At 39.5% G+C, this 13,892-nt stretch overlaps 1 protein-coding gene across 2 annotated transcripts in view; it reads right to left on the reverse strand.

The window, feature by feature from the left end:
- The window catches only part of LOC140200452 (uncharacterized), a 49,421-nt gene extending 36,239 nt beyond the window's left edge, over positions 1-13,182 (reverse strand). Inside the window, exon 1 of one of the 2 annotated variants that reach the window (XM_072263801.1) lies at positions 13,035-13,182. In XM_072263801.1, the coding sequence (XP_072119902.1) occupies positions 13,035-13,086 (52 nt within the window). In that variant the 5' untranslated portion in view covers positions 13,087-13,182. The remainder of the gene's footprint in view (positions 1-13,034) is intronic. The other variant, XM_072263800.1, reaches the window with a different exon arrangement.
- Positions 13,183-13,892: the final 710 nt, after the last annotated feature.

Here is a 13,892-nt window from a genome sequence, read left to right on the forward strand (position 1 = left end):
AAAGGTTTAGATGGGCAGAATTTGTTAGGTGTGGCCAGGAAGGATTCCTGACACAATATGTGAACAGGCCAACTAGAGGAGAGGTCTTGCTGGATCTAGTACTTGGCAGTGATACAAGATCATTGCTGGGAGCTTAACATCCAAGTATACACATTGAATCAAAAGGACAGTCAGGTAGGCAGAGGGGGTGCTGTGGCTCTGTTGGGAAAAAATGAAATCAAATCCTCAGGAAGAGGTGACATAGGATCAGAATATGTAGAATCCTTGTGGGCAGAGTTTAGAAACTGCAAGGATGAAAAGGCCCTGATGAGAGTTTTCACCCTGCAGCTTGAGAGGGAGAAGCTAAAGTCAGATGTAACAGTATTACGGTGGAGTAAAAATCACAGAGGCATGAGAGAAGGGCTGGCCAAAGTTGATTGAAAGGGGACATTAGCAGGGATGATGGAATAACAGCAATGGCAAGTGGTTCTGGGAGCAATACAGAAGGTGCACAATAGACATTTCCCAAAGATGAAGTATCCTAAAAGGGGGATGACACAACCATAACTGTCAAGGGAAATCAAACACAGCATAAAAGCAAGAGAGGACATATAATATAGCAAAAATTAGTGGGAAGTTAGAGGATTGGGAAGTTTTTAGAAAACAACAGAAGGCAACTAAAAACACCATAAGGAGAGAAAAGATGAAACGTGAAGCTAAGCTAGGCAATAATATAAAAGAGGATACTTTATACTTTATTGTCGCCAAACAATTGATACTAGAGCGTACAATCATCACAGCAATATTTGATTCTGCTTTTCGTGCTCCCTGAAGTACAAATCAATAGTAAATATTAAAAATTTAAATTATAAATCATAAATAGAAAATAGAAAAGGGAAAGTAAAGTAGTGCAAAAAAACCGAGAGGCAGGTCCAGATATTTGGAGGGTACAGCCCAGATCTGGGTCAGGATTCATTCAGCAGTCTTATCACAGTTGGAAAGAAGCTGTTCCCAAATCTGGCCGTACAAGTCTTCAGGCTCCTGAGCCTTCTCCCGGAGGGAAGAGGGACGAAAAGCGTGTTGGCTAGGTGGGTCGTGTCCTTGGTTATCCTGGCAGCACTGCTCCGACAGCATGCGGTGTAAAGTGAGTTCAAGGATGGAAGATTGGTTTGTGTGATGTGCTGGGCTGTGTTCACGATCTTCTGCAGCTTCTAGAAGTTTTTTTAAAGATATATAAAGAGCAAAAGAGTGCCAAGAGTAGATATTAGACCATTGGAAAAATGATGCTGGAGAAGTAGTAATGGTGGACAAAGAAATGGTGGATGAACTTGATAAGTATTTTGCGTCATTCTTCACTGTGAAAGACACTCGCTGTTTGCCAGAAATTCAAGAGTGTCAGGGGACAGAAGTGAGTGTTGTTGTTATTACGAAGGAGGTGGTGCTTGGGAAGCTGAAAGGTCTGAAGGTGGATAAGTCAGCTTGACCAGATGAACTACACTGCAGGATTCCGAAAGAGGTAACTGAAGAGGTTGTAGAGGCGTTAGTAATGGTCTTTCACGAATCACCAGATTCTAGAATGGTTCTGAAGGACTGGAAAACTGTAAACATTTAAGAAGGGATTATAGAGAGTTAGGCTGATTTCAGTGGTTGAGAATATGCTGGAGTTCATTATTAAGGATGAAGTTTAGTGGTACATGGATGCACAGTTGGAGGCCAAAGTCAGCATGGTTTTCTTAAAGGAAAATCTTGCCTCAAAAATATGTTGATATTCATTCAGGAAATAACAGGCAGGATGTTGTTCATTTGAATTTTCAGAAGGCCTTTGACAAGGTTCCATATATAAGGCTGCTAAACATCATAAGAGATTATGGTATTGCACAATGGATACTAGCATGGATGGAAGACTGGCTGACTGACAGTAGGCAAAGAATGGAAATAAAGGAGGCCTTTTCTGGTTGGCTGTCAGTGACTTGTGGTTTTCCGCACGGGTCATTATTGGGACTGCTTCTTTTCAAGTTATATGTCAGTGATTTGGAAAATGGAATTGATGGCTTTATAGTCAAGTTTCTGGATGATACGGAAACAGGTAGTGGGGCAGATAGTGTTGAGGAAGCAGGGAGTCTGCAGAAGGATCTAGACAGATTGGAAGGATGGGAAATATAGAAGCAGATGGAATATAGTGTTGGCAAGTGGATGGTCATGCTCTTTGGTAGAAGAACAATTTGTGAGCCTCCTCTGACTCCTTCAGAGTGAAAGGGTTAATGTATGATGAGTGTTTGATGGTTTCAAGTCTGTACTCACTGGAGTTTAGGTGAAGGGGGAATCTCACTGAAACCTATTGAATATTGAAAGGCCTAGATAGAGTCAATGTGGAAAGTATGTTTCCTATTGTGGGGGAGTCTAGGACCAAAGGTCACAACCTCCGAATAGAGAGACATCCATTTAGAACAGAGATAAAGAGGTATTTCTTTAGCCAGACGGTAGTGTATCTGTGGAATGGCTAAGGAGGCCAAGTCATTGGACATACTTAAAGTGAAATTTGAAAGGTTTTTTGTTAGTCACAATGTCAAGGGTTAAGAGAGGAAGCAGGACAATAGGGTTGAGAGGGTTAGTAAATCAGCCATGATAAAATGCCGGAGAAACTTGATGGGCTGAATGGCTTAATTATTATCCTTTGTCTTATGGTCAATGAAACTGGTCAGATGACCATGACCACGACTGCCTGATCTTACCATAGCCTTGGACAGGGATAGGAGTAGATGGTATGCAAAAGTATTTAAATGGGAGGGATCAGACAGGAATTTGAGAGCATAAAATGGGAACAGTTGGAAATGCTCAGAGAAATGAACAAATGGAGATGTGGAGGTTGTTTAAGGAGCTCTTGCATGGGGTTTTGGATATGTTTGTCCCATTAAACCAGGAAAAGGATGGTAGGGTGATGGAACCATGGAGGACAAGACATGTGGAACATCTAATCACTGGGAGGAAAGAAGCTTACTTAAGGTTTAGGAAGGAAAGATCAGACAGGGCTTTTGAGAGTTACAAGGTAACCAGGAAGGAGCTTAAGAAGTGACTTAAGATAGCTAGAAGGGGGCATGATGGCCAATCTGGATAAAAAAGGAAATGTGCCTGAGGTTCAAGTAAATGAATATTTTTTCAGTATCACCAGTGTGGGAGACCTTGAGGAATATGAGGCTATCATAGAAAAAGCTAACAATAAAAAAGGATGTACTGAAATTTTGAAAAACATTAGGATAGATAAGTCTGTGGAGACAGATGGGAATTACTCTAGGTTACCACAGGAAGCGAGGGAAGAGATTGCTGCTCCTTTGGAATGACCTCTGCATTTTTACTGGCTGCAGGAGTAGTACCAGAAGATTGGAAGGTGATAAATGTTATCCCTTTGTTCAAGAAAGGTAATAGGGATAATCCTGGGAATAAAAGACAAATGAGCCATATGTCAATAATAGGTGAACTGTTGGAAAGGATTCTTAGACTCACGGCATTTGGAAAAGCATGGACTGATTAAGGACAGTCAGTTGGTTTGTGAGCCGCAGATCTTGCCTCACAAGTCTGGCTGAATTCTTTGAGGACGTGATAAAACAGATTGATGAAAGTAGAGTAATGGATGTTGTGTATATGGATTTTGGTAAGGTGTTCAACAAGGTTCCCCATGGTAGGCTCATTCAGAAAGAAAGGAGGCATGGGACCAAGGAATGTTGGTTCAGTACTGGCTAAACCATAGAAAGCAGAGGGTAGTTAGTAGTACATGGAGCATATTTCTCACTGCAGGTTAGTGCCCAGTGGGGTTCTGCAGAGACCTGTACTGGAACCCCTGCTCTTTGAGATTTTTACAAATGACTTGGACGAGGAAGTGGAAGGTTGAGTTTGTAAGTTTTCAGATGACACAAAGGTTGGTAGTGTTGTGGATAGTGTAGAAGGTTGTCGAAGGTTACAGCAAGACTGGGCTGAGAGGTGGCAGATGGAGTTCAATCTGGAAAAGTGTGAAGTAATACACTATGGAAGATCAATCTTGGAGGCAGAATACGGGGTTGATAACAGGATTCTTAAGAGTGTAGAGGAAAGGAGGGATCTTGGAGTCCATATCCATAGTGCAAGTTGATAGGGTTGTTAAGAAGATGTATGGTGTGTTGGCTTTTATTTATTGGTTGGGGATTGTATTCAAGAACCATGAGGTAATGATGCAGCTCAATAAGACTCTTATTAGACAACACATGAACTATTGTGTCCAGTTCTGGTTATTTCGTCAGAGGTAAAAAGTAGGAGCTTTAAAGAGGTGCAGAGAAGATTTACCAGGATGCTGTCTGGATTAAAGTACATGTTTCATGAGGAAACTGAGTGAGATGGAGCTTTTCTCTTTAAAGTGGAGAGGATGAGAAGTGACTTGGTAGAGGGATATAAGATGATGAGTGGCTTGGATTGGATGAATAGCCAGTGCAGAAATAGCTAGCATGAGAGGGAATAATTTTAAGGTGTTTTGGAGGAAAGTATAGGGTAGAGAAGTTTTATTTTCACATAGTAGTGGGTGCATGCCAGGATGGCAGTAGACACAGATACATTAGGGACATTTAAGACACTCTTGTATAGGCACATGGATGCAAGAAAAATGGAAGGCTATGAAGGAAGGCAGGATTAGATTGATCCTGGAGTAGATTAATAGGCTGGCACAACATCACAGGCCGAAGGGGCTCTACTGTGCTGTATTGTTCCTTATGTTTTTACATTCTTTTTCATCCATTGGTCCCTGATGTCATGCTGAACCGTACTGATGGTGAACAAGTGCCTGATGGCAAAGCCAGACAAACAATACCCTAAGTGATGTTATCTACCTCAGAATATTGACATATTCAGACTTTTCCACCAGCCCTTCGACAATGATTGTTCACCCATGATATAAGCAAACCAGACTATCAAATAAGAACACACATTGAAATTGCTGGTGAACACAGCAGGCCAGGCAGCATCTCTAGGAAGAGGTACAGTCAATGTTTGACAGTTGCATGTGACAACAAATTCAACAAATTCACCACCCTTTGGCTAAAGAAATGTCTCCGCATCTCTGTTTTGAAAGGGCACCCTTCTATCCTGAGGATGTGCCCTCTTGTTCTAGACTCTCCCACTATGGAAAACATCCTTTCCACATCTACTCTGTCTAGGCCTTTCAACATTCAAAAGGTTTCAATGAGATCCCCCTCTCATCCTTCTGAATTCCAGCAAGTACAGACCCACAGCCATCAAACATTCCTCATATGATAACCCTTTCATTCCTGGAATCATCCTTGTGAACCTCCTCTGGACCCTCTCCAATGGCAACACATCTTTTTTAAGATGGGGGGCCCAAAACTGTTCACAATACTCCAGGTGAGGCCTCACCAGTGCCTTATAAAGCCTCAGCATCACATCCTTGCTCTTGTATTCTAGATCTCTTGAAATGAATGCTAACATGGCATTTGCCTTCCTCAACACCAACTCCACCTGCAAGTTAACCTTCAGGGTGTTCTGCACAATGATTCCCAAGTCCCTCTGCATCTCAGATTCCTGGATTTTATCCCCGTTTAGAAAATAATCCGCACGTTTATTTCTACTACCAAAGTGCATGACCATGTATTTTCCAACATTGTATTTGGAACCAGAAAAAAAACACATTAAATTAGAATATTTGAATAATTAACTCTTTTTCTCTTAATTTCTGGGTGGCAGTCCTCCATGGATGGGAGAAGTGGATCCCTTGTTAAAATGCTGGGGAAGCCAGGTTGGGACCCCGGCACTGGACACCATGCAGTGTGTACTGCTACTCATCTCTCTGCATGTCCTTGATTTGCAGAAGATTACACCAGGATTTTTAAGGATAATCGAACTACTGCAGCTGACTTCAAAACTGCTAATTACAGCCATATTTAGACCATTTATCAGATGGTATTGAAAAGTGCTCCTCCCAAACCTGCTTAAACAATGGAATCTTTGCTTCACCATCTCTATTGTGTATTGCACACAGATCTCTTCCCTGAATAGCTTGCATTTTCCTGGCAGCTGTAGAGGTAGTATTTCTTCTCTCTGGATTAAAACTAGTAAACTGTAAGTGCCAAAGACTGAGGTGTGTGTCCTGAGCTACTTACTGGAAGACATGGTACTTAGGCTCATGAATATTTTGCTGTCTTAGAAAATTAATTCCAGATGTAGTTCCATGGAAGAGGTTTAAAGGATATTTATATGTGTGTACACAACAATGACATTAGTTGGAGTAGTTACAGGTTTCCTTGCAGAATTTTCCTTGCACACGTCTCAGCTGTACTGTTGGTTTTGAAACCTCTAACATGTTGCACGGCAGGTGTAGACATTCACAAGTCCCCAAAGCATACATTTTTTTATCTTGTTTTTAAAAATATCCATGATCTCTCTCAGACAGGTAACCTAGAACAACATTTTTGTTTGAAACAAACAGCTGTGCTTAGGTTTATTGTGAAAGAAAATTGTTCAATCACTTGCACATGATTAATATTTATAAATAATAAAATAATTTTTAAAAACTACATTGACTGTTACTACTTTTATTGCAGTGCACAAATCAACTTCCTTATAAATAAATCTGTGCAAGTGAATACCTGTTTGTGAAACTAAAACACAAGTATAATTTCAAGATTTCCCTAAATCAGTACAGTCAGTTGGCATTTGGAACAAAAATAGTCACTGGTTTCATTGGTTGATCCAACCAAGCAATCTTAAACTGCAAAGACGGCACAACACCAAATGAAAGTAGTAGTACTAACACTTAAAGTTTCCCAATTTTGTTTTTAGGTACCTTGAGCTGGTAGATTAAAGTTTGATAGAAACCCATCAGAAAGAAGTGAGCAAAGAAGGATACTATCGAGAGAATGCAGAGGAAATTTACAAGGATGGTGCCTGGATTGGAGGGCGTAACTTATGAGAACAGTTTGAGTGAACTTGGCCTTTTCTCCTTGGAGTGACAGAGGATGAGAGGTCACCTGATAGAGTTGTATAAGATGATGAGGGGCATTGATCGTGTGGATCGGAAGAGGCCTTTTCCCAGGGCTGAAATGGCTAACATGAGGGAGCATAGTTTTAAGGTGCTTGGAAACAGTTACCGAGGGGATGTCAGAAGTTCTTCACACAGGGAGTGGTGGGTGCATGGAATGTACTGCCAGTGGCGGTGGTGGAGGCGGATACAATAGGGTCTTTTAAGAGCCCCTTAGGTAAATACATGCAGCTTAGAAAAATAGAGGGCTGTGCGCTACGGAAATTCTAGGCAGTTTCTAGAGTAGGTTACATGGTTGGCACAACATTGAGGGCTGAAGGGCCTGGAATGTGTTTAGATTTCTATGTTCTATGTTCAATCTACTGGAATATACAATGCAGTTTTAATTTCATTCAAGATTTTTGGTCAGCAGTTAATTTGAATATGCTTCATATTTTTTCTTATGTGCAGTAATTTAATTTACTCTGTATTAAATCTTCATCTCCCTTTGTTTTATTTTGTTTCAGGCATTTTTCTGTTTGTTTTTAAGCTGCAACAGAGAACTCCCGGCTCGATAATTTCCCCGGTATTGCCCCTCCCTGCCTGTGACATTTTTAGAAATTTTCCATTGAATTTCTGATACAAGTTGGGAACAATCACCATCACCACCTTAATACCACGCCCTAGGGCACTCCATTGACGACGTCACATTCTAACATAGCTGTACAATAATCAAACTAAATGAAAAGCCTTAACACATAGACAAAATGGTAGGCTAGAGGTGCATAATGTGTACCTGTTTGATTTTGATACTGGGTTGCAAAGAGCAAAACAAAAAATCAAAAAGGTTGTAAAGTATAATGTTCTGCCATTTGTTCTGCATAAGATTATTCATAAGTTTACTGGGTGTAATTATTTACCCTTGAATTTACTGGCTATGAAATTGTGGTAGTTGAAACAAGATTTTCTGATGCTTCCAACAGTGCGTTATTTTTCCATAGCGAAAGGCTTGAAAAATCCATCCTTCGATGTCAGGTCTCTGAGTTAGTTGGAAAAACAGGACATCAAGGAAGCATCTGAGGTATTGTCCTATTTTATAGGAACAGCAATTCTGCAGTATTCTACCAAATAAGATTGGAAATCAATATTGTCATGAATCTGCAAATAAGTAGACTATTTTATATATACTGCATATCTATAAAGTGAAGATTCAATTTATGGATATTCCATCTTGCATCGGATGCATAGAGGAAAGGAAAGTATCTCAAAATAATTGAAGAAAAACAATGCTGTATCATGTTAGGATGAATAACCTAAAACAGATTCACTGTTCTTCTTCATATGAATGTGTGAGTTACAAAAGTGACTAAGGATTTTCAGATAGAATACCTTTGTCGCAGGGTAGAAATTGGGAACCCTTAACTCATCTCTAATGATGGAGGTAAATTCATACTATCTCTAATCCAGCCATGCAAATCACAGCTAAAATACAAGAATTGATCATGAGCTCCCAGAGCTACCAGTTTCTGCATCAGATTGAAGATAGCAGGGCAGGGCAGGAGTATAAATGAGTACTGCTTCCAGTGGACCATTATTTTAGCATGAAGCCGAAAGACGGGTGAAATAATGGGCAAAAAACTGGTAGAGAGAGTAGTGCAAAAAGGGAGTTTATTTGATCAAAAGAAGAGAGGAAAATAAAACAATCCTTGTAAGTTTTAATGTTTAGAAACCAGTAGGTGTGAGGATGATCTTGGTGTACTGAATTCTTGAAACAAAGTCGATGCATAAATACAATAAGCGATCTGAACTGCAGGTAGTATTTTGATTTTTATTGCAAGGAGTTGTAAGGGTTTAGAAATTCATTGGCAAAATACAGGAGTTTGAAAACTGAGGATAGTGTATGGGTCATTGATTAGCTGCACTCCACATTGTTTGGGAATACAGAAATGAAAATGGCAGCTAAGTCCATGATTTGGGTTGGATCTGTGTTTGTGCAGAATGATGTGGGAGAAAGGCCCAGCTGTTGGGGAGTAGATCAGAAGATCATGGCTTGGATAGGTTGGATCATGGTCTGCGAGGCTAGAGAGAAGTTTGGGTCTCAATGGACACCTTTGTGGTCATGAGTTTTGGGGATGGACTAGTGGTACTGTGGATAGCCCCAGGGACTGGATTCTAGTAAATACATTAAAGGGGTTCAAAAGTGCCCATTTGATTTTCTGATGTAGTATGATCAATGAAGAAATCATCATAATTAAGTTGTGCTTCATAAAAAGAATGACTTGTGCCTATGTTGCTAATTGCAAAACAATTCGGTATGTCTGAATTTCTAGGCCAAATTATCATATGGGGAACGTTTGATGGCTCTGGGCCTGTACTCACTGGAATTCAGAAGGATAAGGGGGGGGATCTCATTGAAACCTTTTGAATATTGAAAGGCCTAGACAGTGTAGATGTGGTTAGGATGTTTCTCACGGTGGGAGAATCTAGGACAAGAGGGCACAGCCTCAGGATAGAAGGGTGCCCTTCCAAAACAGAGATGTGGAGAAATTTCTTTATCCAAAGAGTGGTGAGTTTGTGGAATTTGTTGTCACATGCACCGGTGGAGGCCAGGTTGTTGGGTGTATTTAAGGCAGAGATTGATAAGTGCTTGATTGGAAATGGCATCAGAGGTTACAGGGGGAAGGCTGGGAACTGGGGCTGAAGAGGAGATAGACAAAAGGATCAGCCATGATTGAATGGCAAAGCAGACTCGATGGGCCAGATGGCCTAATTCTGTTCCTATGTCTTTTGGTCTTATGGTCTAAAATGCCATGCTGCAATTCCTTAGGACCTTGTCCGGTCTGATGTAGCAAACGGTGCAGTTTAGCACTTCATACCTAGGCAAAAATACACTTACCTGTGAAGTCATGCAATGTAGATTTACTAGACTGAATGCTGGTGTGAGGTTTTCATTTAAGAACAGTCAGAATTGGTCAATGTTTGGCTGAGTTACTGATGTTTGAAAAACAATAATCTGAAAGTAATTCACATGTTAGATACTGCCAGCACTTTCCTTTAGGTAGTAGCATTTAAAATTGGGGTCATAATCTCAGACTAAAAGTCATCCATTTAGGATGGGAAAGAGGAGAAATACCTTTGTGCGATGTTATAAACCTTTAAAACTCACCCTGGAGATGTTCATGTACAATTACTGAATATATTCCAGGTTGAGATTGATAGATGTTTGGACCCTGTGCTCATCAATAGATACTGGGTTTGGGTGGGAAAGCGAATGAGCTATAGGATTAGCAAGGAATTTATTGAAAAGCAAAACAGCCTAACTGTTTGGCTTCATCCAGTTTCCATTCAATTTATTGGATCCATGACAGCTCACAAAGAAGCACATGTATTAGTTCCGTTTCTCTGTTCCTCATTTCCCTGTGGTCCTGCAACTCGTTCTTTCCCATTCAAATGTGTTGATTGTTAATGCAACAACACATTTCACTGAATGTTATGATGTACGTGTGATAAATAAATGAATCTGAATCTAACTGCTGTGCAGGAGAAAGCACTAGTAGGCAGAGACACAACCTGAAAAAGGAAGATGTTTGAAACTGTCAGACATCGATCATTTCAGCCCCAAGGCATGCTGCATCCATTCCTGAGGGCAATGCCCTAAACCCAGCCATCTTCAGCTGTTTCACCAGTGATGAGCAGTGAGGCAGTTTATTACAGTCACATGATATTAAAATTCCATTGGCAACTCCCCAGCCAATGAAGCAATCTATGGCTGTTTGAAGTAAGCCTTAGGTAACATTCGGGCATTAAATAACATTGATTGCCAACTCCCCTACCATCAACAAGCTGGGGTCATCATTGACCAGAAATGTCACTTTAATATCATTGGCAGGAGGAACAGGCCAGTGAGCAGGTATCTAACTCCTCCATACCTTTCACATTTCCAAGGTACTGGGGCATGATAGAATATTTTGCAGGATTCATTATATTCAGCATGCCTTTACCATGTAGAAACCCATTTCTTGGGCCAATGCATCAATATCTTGTATTGATTTTGTTGATTTTGGATCAGTTTTATACAATCGAAGTTCTAATGAAAATTCAAAATTGAAATCATCAGATACTGGAAATCTGAAATAAAAGCAGAGTTAACATCAGCTCTACTTCTCTGTCCAAAGCAGTGCCTGATCGCTCAGCATTTCCTGCATTGGGTTTTAATGACAGAATTGATAGTCCATTTCAGAAGAGGAATTCCCATTATGATGGGTCTATGGCCAAAAGACCAGACAGAACAAAGATGAGAGATGCTACTTTCCAGAGCAGTATCAGTAAGTAAGATGTTTTTTTTTTAAATCAACTTTTTTCATAGTCAATTTTTCTAAAACTACCTTTTATTTTTAATTTTATTAACTGAATTCAAATTTTCATGCAACTTGAACTTGTGTCTAGTTCATTAATCCAAGTCTCTGGATTACTCATCCTGTAACATAAAGCAAGCTGCTCTTTCACTGCAGAAAAAAATGTATGAAAAATGAGTTAGCTTTCAGTGACCTCCCATATTCTATCATGCTACTCAATCAAGCTGCAAAGGATGGGGTGGGCAGGGATGGTCATGGGTATATGCACTGATTGAGGAAAGAAATTGTCTGGATATAACAGTTCAAGATCTTTAAATTCTCTTCTGTGGTGGGTTGAAATTTCCAAAAAAGGGCTGATGGCATTTCCTTAGGCTCCTCCTCTTTATGGATGACATCCACATATGCCTGCCAGGCAGGCAGCAGGTACAAAGATAATTGACCAAATAAGGCTGTGCATTTTCCCCACTGCTTATGTTTTGTTGTACGTGAGGAACAGGTATATAAAATTGCTTGAATTTTATGGCAGAGGAGAACAAAACCCCAGCAGACATTGTACGTTATTCCAAAGCTTACATTCTATCTGTGTGTGTAAGAGATATTGGTATCATTGGAATAGGATCAGGAAGGTCTTTTCATTTTCTGGTCAACATTCCTCCTGCAATCAAGATTTTCAAACTAAATTCAACTCAATTGCTCTTCAGCACACAAAGTGACTACACCTAAAACTGGGTTTGAAGTAATTTAGGATAGATTGAGGAATATGAATGCAACTATTTTCTTTAAATTTAATGATCATTGTTTTTTGTCTAACATATCTCCCCCCGCCCATACCTCTATTGAACTTATATGCTACTCAGCAATCCATAAGCACGAGAATTTCTGCAAATGCTGGAAATCCTGAAGAAGGGTCTCAGCCCAAAACCTCGACTGTGTATTCATTTCCGAAGATGCTGCCTGACCTGCTGAGTTCCTCCAGCATTTTGTGTGCAATGTTGCTCAGCAAGTTCCGTCTTGCTGCTCTGCCATCAACCCTGCTAGTCCCCTTCCAATTAACCTTGGTCAGCTTCCCTCGTGCCTTTGTAGTTACTTTTACTCAATTATAATACATTTGATTTTAGTGTCTCCCTCTCAAACTGCAGGGTGAATTCTATCATATTATGATCAATAATTTCTAAGGGTTCCTTTACCTTTAAGCTTACTAATGAAACTTGGCTCATTACACACACCCAATCCAGAAATGCCACAAATTAAATTTTTAATAAATAAATCAAGCTGAATGAAATTTACCAGAAGCACATTCAGTACAAATGTTTTGCAGACATATAAAAATATTGTTCAGAAAATGCAAAAAAGGTTAAAAAATCATGACACCTTACCCTGTAAAAGTGAAGCATTTTAAACTTAGAGCAAAATAGCAAAGACTTCCAATTCTCTTTCATCAATGGAATTTTCCAGATCACTCTCAAATAAACATTTTGAAGAGATAAACCCTAAAATTAATTTTTCATTTCAAGGTGCAAGAAATGTAGAAAATGTTACAAGCATGCGTAACAATACTGCTGGAGAAGCCCAGACATTTTCAGTAAGTTTTGAATAGGCACTGAAGCTGGAACTAATTAAAATTGGTTGATATAAAACTAACTTACAGAACATTTACTATTATCTTTTTTACCAATCTGAATAGTCTATGAATAAAACATTCCTACCTTTCAAAAAGAAGCTGAAAAACAGGAAAATAGTGATGTTGAAAGTTGTCATTTTTTCACGCTTTTAAGCTTTCTGCATTACATAAGTGTACTTCCAAGTCCTAGATGGTTTGCAAGTGGAAATGTTGAATAAATGCATGGCTCTGCTCTGATTATTTCTGGTGTTTCCTTTCAAAGAATGGGAGGAAGTAGAATGAAATCACATGGGACTTAACACCCTGGACCACTTGCTTATTTAATGCTACTGCATGTTCTGATTCACAGGGTGTGGGAATCTTACATCTAAAGGTTCACAATGATTTGGCACCCTTTGCGTTTTTGTTGAAGGCCGCTCCAAAAATACTCTTTAAAAATAGATGTGACATCTGTATATTATGTTCCACGTTTTTCAGACTATAATTTGTTCAGAGACTGAAGTGTTAAATATATTCTGAACTGGAATATGCAATATATCTACAGTAGAAAGTTTCCAAATCATTACAAGACCATTTGGAAAATATATTGTAAATGCAATTTTGTATTCTTTCCATCTCCAGCATCTAATTTCCTTTACTTCATTTCTCTTGGTAGTTTATTTCAAAATACTTTGCTGTTTCTTTTTTTCCACTTTTATAAATTGTTCTGACTTCATTCTTTTTTTCACTCCACTGTGCTCAGATCAAAAATCACACCCTACTTTGCAACATGCAACCTAAGTTTAATAGAAAATTGCGACCACAATCAAATGCCAATACACCCCAAAAGTTGGCAACTAATTCAGGAGGCATCTACAAGTCTTGGTCATTTATATTAATATATTAGGCAGAGAGGATTTTAATTTTCTGTACCTTGTGGTGAAATTGCTGCTCATTTTTTGCC

Source organism: Mobula birostris, chromosome 7, assembly GCF_030028105.1.
Source record: "Mobula birostris isolate sMobBir1 chromosome 7, sMobBir1.hap1, whole genome shotgun sequence".
NCBI classification, from domain to species: domain Eukaryota; kingdom Metazoa; phylum Chordata; class Chondrichthyes; order Myliobatiformes; family Myliobatidae; genus Mobula; species Mobula birostris.